This window comes from Embiotoca jacksoni, unplaced genomic scaffold (assembly GCF_022577435.1).
Source record: "Embiotoca jacksoni isolate LCO1_2020_lvr unplaced genomic scaffold, fEmbJac1.0.p SCAF_13, whole genome shotgun sequence".
Classification (NCBI taxonomy): Eukaryota; Metazoa; Chordata; class Actinopteri; family Embiotocidae; genus Embiotoca; species Embiotoca jacksoni.
The window spans coordinates 5,088,036-5,100,378 of NW_027185263.1; the positions used below are offsets into that span (position 1 = coordinate 5,088,036).

Consider the following 12,343-nt stretch of genomic DNA (forward strand, 5'->3'; position numbering starts at 1 on the left):
AATAAATATTGCAAAGGTGGCAATATGGTGATGCTGTGCTACAACTTTAATCTAAACAAAAAAATAAGAGTGAAATGGCTCAAGGACAACCATCTTTCTAAACAAGCAAAATGTCATCATTTATAAATGTTCACTATATAATTAACAAACACGAATTTAATCCCTGCGGCCAATATCACCTTGAAGTGCCCTTTGGCGCTCCTGAAGTGTAAAGTGAAAACTCAATTTGCATCTTTATTGCTACTCAAAGGAGTGAGTTCATGATGCATAGACAACGTGCAGACTACTGTCAAAAGACTGGAACTGGAGGTTCTCAGCGAGTCAGGGGATGCAGTGACGTTGGAGGTAACCGTTGCCGTGTCAACAATCCATGTTAAAAATGACACAATAACAACTATGGATTCCTATTTTTGGTTTCATCTCAGACTTTTTTTTTTTTTTCTTTGCAAGCTCTCAGATATATTTTAAAGACAGTTGTAATCACTATCTGTCCCCCCCCCCCCCATTTTTCCTTTATGTCTTGTCTTGTGTCTTTGTCCCCGCTTCACTCTTTGAATTTTCCCTTTTTTTTTTGTCTCTCTAATTATCTCTCCTCATCCTCTCTCCCTTTCTCTTATGCTCCTTTTGTCCCCGTCCATACATTGTTTTTCCCAGGTATCTGGGGAATATACTGTATATAGAGCAGTGGGGGGATATAATAGCCCAGCTGCAATGTCAAGCAATAACAACAAAGTCGAGGAACACCCATCTAGTTCTTCCGATCTCAAGAGGAGAACCCATTCTGTCTCTGATGTGAGCTTCATCAGAGAGGGGATTACTTTGTTCCCAGTGAGCGTGGCTTCTTTTTTTTTCTCCTAATACAAAACAACGCATCTTTGTGTTTATTATTCCCCTACCCTCAATGAAATCACCCACGCTGTTTTGTGAGTGAGAAGTCATAGAAGGTGCACTATTGTATTAACTGGGTGTTCAGAGAAGCTCTGTTATGAGTGACATTTCCAGAACGGCACACCAGATGACTAAGCAGCAAGGTTAACCATGAATAATGACTTCATCTTTGATAGAGGTTGCCTCCAGTCCAAAAAAAAAAAGGAGAAAACTACAGATATGGATTTCATTAAAGAGAGTGATGTAGTAATTTGACAGTCACAGTGAATTAAATAATGTTGGTTTGTGACACTGTAGGGAAATGTATACCACAGCAGACAAACAAATACATTTATAATGCTAATTGTTCCGTTTTAACCTGTCAAATAGTTACATTATCATCTTTTTAGAAAGAAACATGAGATCATCTGTGATACCAGACACAGAAAAACCTCTCAGGTGAGAACAAAAACCTGGGGAAGCCACTTCATTTCTGACTAAATCACTGACTCATGTAACACTGACTTATTTGAAGTCCTTGGGGTGCAGCCAGGGCAGAATTCATTTCAGAGACTGACTCAGATCAATAAATTCACAATGTATTATCTACTCAGGACACAAAAGATAAGTAAAATGAATGCAAACCAAGAGCTCTGCCAATCAAAGTAATGTCTCCTTGTGATGCTGACCTTGATTGTCATCAATCTGAATTTAAAAAAATATATATAATAGCATGGCAAGAACCAGGCAATCAATAATTATAAGTGTGAAGAATTCAAAACCAAAATTAAAAGAAAAGTTTAGCGATGAGATTGAAGGAATATCTTTGAGGTTTAGAAAACAACTTTCCTCCTCAATACGCTTAAATTATTATACATTTTATTTAAATAAATAAATTTATACAGTAAGTTTGTTCAAATATACAACGCATTTCAAAGGCAGGGTTAAATTGTGCAGCAAGGGGTATTCTTCTTTTCAGTTGCTGGGGAAGACTGGTGGTAAACCTGATCAGCATTATATCAGTCTAACCATTCACTGTAAGAGCTCTAAATCTTGTCAGGTAATAGGAATATCTTAGTAAAGTTACAGAGAAGACAGGATAAGATAATCACTAGTGGAGAATTACGCTCACAGCCCAGTGTTAGCTCCGATTTTCCTTCCCCTTTCCTGCCCATCTTAGTTTGACTTGACCCACAAAAGTAGAAAAACGAGGAAAAGAAAAGTCAAATAAGAATTTTGGATGTTTTGAAACTTACCATCGTCGGTGTCATCCGTGACCGGAGCCTTGCTTGACTGTCCGAGCCCCATGGCTGCGCCTCTTACGGGGTTTTCCTGTTCTGCCCAACTCAACTCAGCATCCAACGGATTTCCTTCTGCGATGCATTCATAGCCTAGTCAACAATTACCCTCAAAGAGACACACACACACACACACACACAGTCTCACGTGCTGGAGTCCGTTTTGCTGACATGAACAGGTTCCGTCTTTAACTCTCCACCTTGACACTACCACACACTCAGAGTAATGGGCTCGGAAGAAACACTGAAGACATTGAAGCGCTGACACACACGCACACACACACACACACACACACCCACACACACATACACACACACTCGGGCAGGACCACTACAGTTTCCTATCTGTCTTCACTGCTGTTTAGGTGAATGCAGAGAGACGGACGACTCTTGGCAGCCAGGAGGAGGGTGGGTGATGTTTTGTGACCCTCTGTTGACTGAGAGTCTAACCTGTGAGGGGAGGCAAGAAAACATGACACCACCAGCAGAAAGAAGGAAGGAGGGAGAGAGAGAGGGAGGGTGGGAGGAAAGGAGGGAGGGAGGAGGGGAGAAAAAGTAGAGAGAGCTTCAGAGACAGGTACAGTCAACACAATTTGTTTAGATATTAACACTACTAAATAAACTAAGATAGCAGCAGAACAGCAGTATCATTAATGCCAAGGGCTTAATTAGAAGCTTGATTAGTGAACAGAGACAGAAATCGCTCGCATTACTACTTTGTACATAAGCAGGTCTCTCCTCCTTTCCTCCAGTCCTTTCTTCTTCCCTTCGTCTGACATTTATCAATAATTTAATTTTTATATTTTAATCAAAGGCACATCCCACAAGAGCACTGTCTACAGTGCATGCGTGATGAATGGTCTCAGCCGTTTTCTTATTAAGAGCACAAAATTGGAGGCTTTTGATTTATAGTTTGATGGTGTTATGTACTGTAAATGGAAGTCCCTCAGGCTGCCCTCTTCAGGAAGCCAGATTTCATGAGTTACTACATTTTGTTCCACTGCCAGACAAAAAAAAAAAAAAAAAAAAAAAAAAAAAAGAAACTCAGTAAGCCTGATTATTGGCAAACATTTGGATTTTTATTTTAGTGGAGGCATGTTATAACAATTTATGTTGTTACACATAGCAGCATGATATTCACATTAGGACAAGGTGTCACAAAAGTAACTTTAAGTTATTTAATAGCATAAAAATATCCTATAAAATCTGTATTTTTCTAAGGTGTCTCTTTAAATTGAATGACAGCTGCTCTATCTTAAAGGAGACTGACCGAACTGAGTTTTGAGATGCATTTTTGGTGAAACAGGTAAACTGACAACATTGAATCCGTTGGGGGAAACCCGTTAATGAATGTCATTCCCAGACTGCATGATAAGGTCACCACGGCATCCGAATATGCCTCGTAGGTTAAATGAAATATTCAAAAACTAGTGCGGGAAGCCGCAGTGCTGAGTACTCCGCAGAGGGCATTGCTGGGAGCCCTTATCTGATCAAATGGGAGAACATGCACTGAATAGAAAGTACCCCCTGCATCCATGCAGGGCAGCTGTGGGCACCTACCTCTGAACGCTGCCGGTGACTTGTGCACGGGACCATTTCTATCCCGGTTTGCTGCAGAGACGTGAAGCGACAGCGGAGCAACAGTGCAGCTCAAAGCATCACTTTATCCGGTGTTCGGACGACGACGCACCGGGACACCTGGCACCCGAAAACAAAAATGGAACCACACAGCGAGACGTGACTTGGGGGGGGTTGCGCCGACGGAGTGCAATGCGAAATCCAGTGTTTTGTGGAGGACAAGAGGACAAAGGCTGCTCGGCACGTTGCACTGATGAGCGACTGACCTCCACATCGGCGCCTGTGTAATGGGGCTGGCCACCGCCGTGCGTCTGGAGAGGCACGTTTCACATGCTGCCCGGCTCATCCGCTGGAGCTGTGGGACTGAAGTCTCCCTGCTGCTGCTGCTGATGGCTTTCACGCGTCTTAAAAAAAAAATACAAGTTCACTAATGCATTTCTACATAAACGCCAAATAGATTTCACTCTAAACGCTTTCCTGAAAGATTATATTTTCAGAAATGTAACAGATGATTGAGAATTTCCAAATCAGAAGTACACTGCCAAGTCACAGCAGATTGACTATTACCCCTGTAGAGTTTTACTGTCTGGTTATCGTGTACTTTATGAAATAATTGCCATATCTCACTGAAGCATTAAAATTTACCTCATGCTGATTTTTTTCATGAAGATTATAGCTTTAAAATTCGCCCTGCCTCACATTACTCTACTTTATTAATGTCTCCTTTTTTTTCAGTTGTCACCACGGAGTCAGAGGTCATGGTGCTCTTTGGAACAGCGCCCCCTGCAGCTGCTTTTGGGTTACCACCTGGGCACTTTGATTGCAAGCTGTTTCAACCTCAGCGTCCCAGGTGAAAGACAGTCGCTTTACACACCAGCCGAGCTTGCTGGCTCATTTTAAAGTTGTTTAAAATTATATGGAAATAGTAATTATATAGAGAGAACAATAGACATTAATGTCTCTCCAGAGCTCAATTGTGAGTCTATGCAGACCTTATTGGGTTTTATAGTATTTCTTCTCCCTAAGTATCAATGTTCCTATTCTTAAATTGTCACTTTTTTTCATTAGAGCAGCCTGTGATGATAGACATAGATATTTTCTACTTCATATTAAATTAAATACTGCAGTCAATCTGAAATGTATGATTACCCACATACCCTGATGAACGTTTATCCATAATTTGGTTTAACTTTCTGCAACAAAAAGAAAACCAGACAAAAAAAGGAGAAAAAAACAATGACTCACACTTTCCTCCCATACCTCAACAATCACTGTCACTGTTTGTGTCTTTTCGAAGGAACCACTTAATCCTCATTTAGCTTGAAATAGTGAATCATGGTTTTTCTGGCAAACTACTTAAATGTGAAGCACGATAGAGATGAAGGAGAGCAGGATTTAGTTGTTCCCTGGACAACCCTCATGTAAAGTCAAAAGAAGTGCCATCACCTTATGTGTGTCACCTCTACAGTATGTTTCATATGCGAGGCTTTCAACCCAGAATATGTACTTGCTTCATTAGAATTTGCTGCCTTTTGGCCATCATTTTTAGTCCAATCTCTCATCATATATTATATTCTGTAGTCATTAAGTACTAACTGTAAAACACATCCATCTATTATAGGGACTGCACAGTCACCTGCATCCCCTGCTAATTGAGCGGGCCAAGGTCAGGCAGAGAATGACTGAGTGGTGGTGGGACTGTGGGATGAAAGATATGCTTGCAGTGCAGACTGCACATTTTCCTCCTCCTCATGCCTCCCGGTCATGCCAAGTCACACTCAGTCTGGGTCATCCATCTTCATACAGAGAAGATCTCAGTAGGCTGTGAAAGGTGACAAGCATCACTCAAAACCAGGCCAGTCCCACATTGGGCATTTGGTAGCATCACAAAGTGTGCTTGTCTTTGAGATGCCATGAATAATGAGGGTGTCATATCACACCTGGACAGAGATGAAGTACAGCCACTTAACATAATGGAGGCCACAGCATGTCTCAGTGTTGTCCTAGTTTTTTGTCAGTGAGGAGAATCTGTCATAGTTTAGATCTGTTTATTAGACACGAGTGTGAATTAAGATGTGATGACTTGGAGCAGAAGTTCAACATAATGCTTGAGTAGGGTGAGACTGAGGAGAGTGTAGAGGCCAGAAGTCTGTTAATCTAGCGCCATCTAGTGGATGAAAAAGAGATGACTGTATGGCAGCAGCCAGACTTTATAGGGCTCTTATGGGATGAGAATTTACAGAATATCTCACTTCAATGATCAGTATTCCAGTCTAAGTATCGCCTTGTAAACACCTTAATTATGGCAAACATATATCAGGGTACAACATGCCTAATTATAATTTTTTTTTAAAAAAAGGTTTTGTGATTCACTTGAGACTTTCCATTTTCTGCTCTCCAACATTTTAGAGACAATCGTTTTTACTTTTTACTCCATTTATATTTAGTCACTACGTTGAAGACTCGTATATAATAATACAAAACATAATAAACAAATACATTGTGATGTATGAATATAAGTTAAAATGAGACCAAATAAGATAAGACCATTGATCCCATGGGGAAATGTACAAATTACCCAGCAGTGAATAAAATCCTCTAGCTGCAAAATTGAACTCATATGTATATGTTATTATATACATTATTCTAAAGTGGTCAATTGTGCATTGAAGAAGTTTTCCTTTTGGGGCTTTAAGTATTTTGGTACTGTCTCCTAACTTGCTTTCTTTTATTTTGAAATTAGGTCTTTTGAATGAGCAGAGTAACTGTAATATGAATGTGACAGATGACCCTCCATACGACACATGACGTTATTTCAAAACCTCCGACTCCGAACTCAAGGTCAATCACAAACAAATGTTCTCTGTGTTCATTTCAGGATTTTATACGTTATATTAGTTCTTGCTTTGTCTCGTAATTTTTCTACAATAACTGAGGTTCATGTATCTGTCTTCACTGTGATATCACTATATTTAGCCTAAGTTCAAGACCTGAGCACTTCTTCTGCAAATCTGATTTCAGAGATGCTGAGTCTATATCTGTCCTGCTGAGCTGCCCTATGAGGCAAAATAAGTGCTGCCTTATCTTACACAAAGGATCTTCCCGCCATCCTCCCACTGTTCCATAATTGTTTTGGAGTAAACAAAGGGTGTGTTAAAATCTGTCCACATGCATACGTGGCCACATTTGCTAACAAACAAACGAAGGCTCTGCTCGGGCAGAAGGTGTCAGTGGGTCATGGTGCTCTTTAGCCACTTGTTGCTTGTTTTCTCTTTGGTGCCACTGGTACTGAGCTACCCCTTCTACCCACCAACATGCTACACTAAGGTACTGAAAATGGCCCGAGAGATCACCCAGTGGGCAGCAGACTTGAAGAGGGACCCCGAAACTGTAAGTCAGCTGCTGTGTTGTTTTACTATTGTAGATTTTTGCTGCACGTAAAGTTTATTTTACAGTCACTTTACACTTAAGTTGTCCTTTTAACTTTTCTTGTTGTCTGCTCTCTTTATACACATCTCATGGTAGATATACGTGACATAGTCACTGTCTAAGTCTCTTATTAGCTAGAAATAAATATGTATTGTTAATTTAGTTTAATCCTATGAGATCAAATCACAGCAGGCTGCATCTGAACATATTTCAGCTGGGACACCTGTGATTTTGCAGGGCAGGGATTGTTATAAAAAAAAAAAAAAAGTACATTAAATCAATCTGACATTTTTTAAATTTAACTGTTCATATTATTCTTTTCATCCAGAGTCACTGCATGGCACACATGCCAGATCTCTACATCGATGTCCATGTAAGTATGACTTCAAATTATTTGTGATTGTAAAAACCTGTTTATTGTGAATCAACTTTACACATATGAAAGGTAACAAAAGTTAAAATCTAAGACATTGTTCATACTGAACTTAAACCTGTAAGTTTTAAGAGGCATTACAAAAGAAAATTTTTTTTTTTTTAGCTTTTAGTTGATGTTTTGAGTAATTTGGCCGTGACACTAACTTCTGTGGTGTTTTGAGTGCAAACCTTAGTTGCAGTAAATCATGCACAGGGACACTAATTGTTACTCATGACAGAATGCTTGTGTGATGTACAAAATGAGGACCTACATCTCCTTGGTGGAAGGCCTGCGAGAGCGACGCTGTGCGTACACCAGAGACGTGAGGAAGGTGGGCGTCACGCTGAGACAGCTCTTCATCATCATGTCAGAGAAATGTCACGGGGTAAGACAAGACAGACTCTGGAAATAAGTGTAAATCGTACCACAAGTGTATGTTAGTTAATGCCATCAAATCTGGTGGGACTTACAGTCAAGTGCAGTGCATTTGTGCATGGGAAAGTATACCAGTGTCTTTAGATAAATTACAATTTAAAAAGTCAGTCCTATAGCTCATCTAACTAAAGAGCTATTCATCAAATGATAAGTTAATCAGTATTTACTTTGAAAATAACCTTTTCATTTAGCACGTATCTGAATCCGTTGAGCATAACTGTGAGTCACAGCAGCCTGAAAAAACAAAAAAAAGGGAAAAACACACTGATGAAATGCATTCAAACTGACTGGGTCACTCAGTGTGTGATTTCACAGGATTAAGCAGGGTTTATCATGCAGATTATGAAAAAAAACATTCCGTGCTCTGGACACATCTGGGTCTGCGATGGGTTTACTCTCACAGACTGCCATGACCTGTCTGTGCAGACCAGGCCGGAAAGTCTCGACAGAACGTCACAGTTAATTCACTTTCATGACGGTCGTTTCAGTGCGCAGAGAAGGGTGTGATTTAGAGTATTTATGCTCAATTATAGACTGTAAATATACTGTAGTAAATATAATGTGAGTGTACATGTGTCATATGGGTAACCTTCTGTCGTGGCTTACATACAGTGTGTATATTTATCACAGGAAAATGTGTTTAATGTAAAAACAGGTTGCTGCTGCAGAGATGCAGAGAGTTCACACAACACTCACAAATGTCTGTTGGTATCTTTTCCTTTTTATAGGACTTGGTGTTCACAATCTATAACTGTGCTGCACTGGAGCGCTAACATATGGGATGCTGAAAAGACAGTATTTCTGCCAGCTCAAGGAGAGTGGAGAGAGAGAGACAGTCTGAGTAAACATTTCTTCAAGCCTCCGTAATGACAGGACTGTGGTAAATTGGAAGACACAAGACTTAAGTGAGTTAAGCTGATTAAACTGTGTGGTTGTTTTGCATTAATATCAAAAATCATCTTGTCTGTCTCTAATGGGGTTAATTACCATGTAATGTAACAAACACCATTAAAACCTCTTTTGTTCATCTCATTTCCAACAGTGAGGTGGCAAAAACTAGAAGTACACAATCGTCGTAGAGAGAGTTATATTGGTTTATTAGTTTATTTACAAATATCAGATGAATAATTTATAGAAAAAAATAAGTTACAAATAGCATTAAACAATATTGATTGCAACAAATAAGTGCACATGTCAGTGCTAGTCATGCTGTTTTCTTTGTCAGGGATCACCGAAACCAGCTAGAGAAGAGATGTGGAAAAGCATGTCCTTTCATGCGTTCATTGTTTCAGAAGCTACGAGGTAATAGAAGAGAGAAAAAAACAAAACAACTGTTAGTGCTGTCACAAGGATTCAAACCCTGATGGAATAGACTGAAACCAATGTGCAGAGGTTGTTTGGAGTCCAATAAAATTACCTGAGCTTTCTGACTTGATACAGCTGATAAAAATAATTTAGATTTATTTCTAGTGACTTTACAGTACACTTTAGCAACCATCCCCTGTAGATTTGTGTCTCAGTGAGCCTGCCAAATTGCATCCAAACTCACTCTAAAACATTAAGAGCTTTTATAGAGAACTTTAAAGAGCGAGTTGAGGCCCGCTTTCTTTGAGATGAGATTGTTCTGTCTACAGCTGTTTTTAAGGTCAAAAGTGGACTTTGAAGCACGGAATTAGGACATAGGTTTCAGGGTGATCCCCAAATAACCTTTACAATGCCATCCTCATCTCTCTCCTCTTCTTCCCATCTTCATCAAATACAGGATGGACATGGTGTTCAATCTTATGAAACTCACTCAGTTTTTAACATCGGTGAACTTTTGTCTCCATAACCCCTTGGAACAACATAAACGATATCCCATACAAGATATAACACAACATCATAATCAATACTTAATCTTACTATTAGTAATTATTTAGAATAAGTGAGATAAACAGAAAAATGAATGGACCTGGTGAACCCAGGTAACGTCTGCTGTAGTACAATCCATTTGGGACATTTTTACACCTGTGACTTGTCACAATGTGACAAAGATCTGCTTTTGGGTCTTGAGACATTTCCGGGTATTTCATCTCTCATCATCCCTTGTTATGAGAATTGATGACCTAAAGTCAACAGGCACCTTGAACTATTTAGAGTACAGGATCGTGCATCAGGTTATCGGGCAGGAGCTTTCAGTCTGAGTTGGACAGTTTTGTAGTCATAGAAGCTACGTGTACAAACACACGTACACAATGGTGATGAGTCAGAGTGTGTTGAAACTTTGATGGGCTTGCATGAACTTGCATGAGCTTGCCACTTTACTGTAGGTTACATTGTCTTTGGGGGACTTACAGGAGGTTTGATTAACCTCTTAACAACGTATCGTGAATGTAAAGTATTAATAGAGAACATCCAACCATGTGGAAGCTGTCAACCAAGATGCCCTTACAGGGCTAAAACAAGATAAGTAAAACAACAGTCCAAAACAGCAGTTTAAATTTAATTTTCCAACCCATTTAAACATCTCAGTGCTTAAACTGATGAGCAGCCAAAGCAGAACATCACCCAATTAACACCAATCTTCATGCCCGTAATTCATATTTCAGCAGCTAATTGTTTGACTAATCTTCACATGGGGAGACAACACAAAGGCAAAATTAGTTGCAGAAACGAGGTTGTAAATGAAGCCCACAGAGGGAAATATTACCTGGAGTTCACTCCCTAATAATTCAAAATTAGTCATAAAATTATTCAAATTGAGACCTGAGATTTATTTGAAGGACAACAATCATTTATACAGTAAACAATCAGTCTTAGTAAAAATTCTCAGAGCAGATCTTACTCTGCCTTTAGTTTTTTTTTTTTTTTTACTTTATTTATGCACACAATGAAAACATCAGGATAAAAGTTGAATACAATAATATTGCATTAAAGATATTCAGTTAAAACTGATTAGATCTAATCAAATCCTGCCATCTGGAAAGCCATAAACAGATGTTTACTGACACATGACTTAAAAAAAAAAAAGAGTTTCTGATCGGTTATTGACAACTCATATCAGCACATAAGATAATCACCACCCGCAGTACTTCTCCCTCCCACGTTGCTCAATGCGTGTTCCTTTCCAACATTGATCTACATTCGCCACTAGGGCGCGCTGTAACACTGCCCGTACATGCGGAGGAGTGAGTTAAACTATCACAGCTTTAAGTGAAAGACTAATAAAAAAAAATAAAACTAGTAACAAAAGTGCAGTCCGTCATTTTAAAAATGATTTGGTAAATTAATTCGAGATCTTCTCTAAACTTAACTGTAACGAAGTATAAAAGCAAAGTCTTAAATTTTTGTTGCCGTTTAATTCAAACCAAAAACCGTCTTAAACATTGCAGTTGAGGCGGCAGGTTTAAAGAAAAGAGAACTGCAAATAAGTGTCACAATAACGCCCAAGGCTGCGCAGCTGCATTCCACACAGTTCCCGGAGGTTAAACTGTTTTTGATAATGGCACACAGCTTTTTAAGACGCCGCCGCCGTCTGTCAGAGGACCCGCCCAGCGACCGACCCGGACATGAAGTCCTTTTACCTCGTCAAGCGCTGGAATGACGACGACTTGCTCTGGTCTACGGGACTACATTTCCATAACGGCAGCGATAGGGCTGTTTTAGCAGCAAGGTGGGGCTTTCTCCCGCAGTTTCAATCAACAAGTTGCCCGGACGGACGGGCGCAGGCAGCGGACTCCATCGGCTCTCCGCAGCAGCAGGTGGTCGCCGCGCGTCCCGGCACTTAAACCGCAGCTTGTCAATTGGATTACGGCATGTTTTCACTTGAGAACCCACAGAGCCTAGAGTAGAAATGGACGGAGTAGAGTAACTTGTTTGGAAGCACCTTAGTTCTCTTTTTCTCAAGGACGCAGAAAGTGAAGACTGTTAATTGGTAGATACAAGTTTTTTTTGTTTTTAACGGGCTGCGCGTCTCTGCCTGCGCAATGCTCTCTGTGTAGACATCCAAGCCTGTTGATCGTTTTATTTTTTAACTATTATTATTTTTTTTTTTAAGTCGAAGTAGCTGCATTTAGAATCATGGCATTCGCTAAATTCAGCAAAATTCTCCGTCTGCCATCTCTGGAAATTAAAAAGAAGCTCAAACAGTACGAGCACGTCCACCGGGACATCAATCCGAACGATTTATGGGAAATAATTGGCGAGCTGGGCGACGGCGCTTTTGGAAAGGTCTACAAGGTGAGTGGACACGAGGACACCTGCAGACTAACCACACTTTGTGTAGGCTACTTCTAATCCTCTACTCAAAGGTCTCGATCATCTCCAACTCCTCCGATAAGTT

At 40.0% G+C, this 12,343-nt stretch overlaps 3 protein-coding genes across 6 annotated transcripts in view; 2 read left to right on the forward strand and 1 right to left on the reverse strand.

The window, feature by feature from the left end:
* Window positions 1–4,074, reverse strand: part of stk32a (serine/threonine kinase 32A) — a 59,404-nt gene extending 55,330 nt beyond the window's left edge. For both annotated transcript variants that reach the window (XM_069145991.1, XM_069145992.1), the window contains exons 1-2: window positions 3,726–4,074; window positions 2,124–2,615 (exon numbers count right to left, since the gene is read on the reverse strand). In XM_069145991.1, the coding sequence (XP_069002092.1) occupies window positions 2,124–2,175 (52 nt within the window). In that variant the 5' untranslated portion in view covers window positions 2,176–2,615; window positions 3,726–4,074. The remainder of the gene's footprint in view (window positions 1–2,123; window positions 2,616–3,725) is intronic.
* Window positions 4,075–4,509: 435 nt separating this feature from the next.
* Window positions 4,510–9,173, forward strand: LOC138195905 (cytokine-like protein 1). 3 transcript variants are annotated; one of them, XM_069145550.1, is made up of 6 exons: window positions 4,510–4,593; window positions 6,487–6,584; window positions 7,071–7,133; window positions 7,501–7,545; window positions 7,826–7,972; window positions 8,751–9,173. In XM_069145550.1, exons 3-6 carry the CDS (start codon window positions 7,080–7,082, stop codon window positions 8,793–8,795), a joined length of 291 nt encoding a protein of 96 aa, XP_069001651.1. In that variant the 5' UTR covers window positions 4,510–4,593; window positions 6,487–6,584; window positions 7,071–7,079; the 3' UTR covers window positions 8,796–9,173. The 3 variants fall into 3 exon arrangements, with proteins under 3 accessions (XP_069001651.1, XP_069001652.1, XP_069001650.1); XM_069145551.1 differs by lacking the exon at window positions 6,487–6,584 and having other exon boundaries at window positions 4,523–4,593; XM_069145549.1 differs by lacking the exons at window positions 4,510–4,593; window positions 6,487–6,584 and having other exon boundaries at window positions 6,922–7,133.
* Window positions 9,174–11,628: 2,455 nt separating this feature from the next.
* Window positions 11,629–12,343, forward strand: part of stk10 (serine/threonine kinase 10) — a 39,193-nt gene continuing 38,478 nt past the window's right edge. Inside the window, exon 1 of the mRNA XM_069145993.1 lies at window positions 11,629–12,240. Coding sequence (XP_069002094.1) covers window positions 12,082–12,240 — 159 coding nt within the window. The 5' untranslated portion in view covers window positions 11,629–12,081. The remainder of the gene's footprint in view (window positions 12,241–12,343) is intronic.

Coding starts and splice junctions, on each gene's coding strand:
- LOC138195905 (XM_069145549.1), top strand. CDS start 6,981: ATGGTGCTCTTTAGCCACTTGTTGCTTGTTTTCTCTTTGGTGCCACTG. Junction 7,134..7,500: donor TGAAGAGGGACCCCGAAACT/GTAAGTCAGCTG, acceptor CTTTTCATCCAG/AGTCACTGCATGGCACACAT. Junction 7,973..8,750: donor TGTCAGAGAAATGTCACGGG/GTAAGACAAGAC, acceptor TCCTTTTTATAG/GACTTGGTGTTCACAATCTA.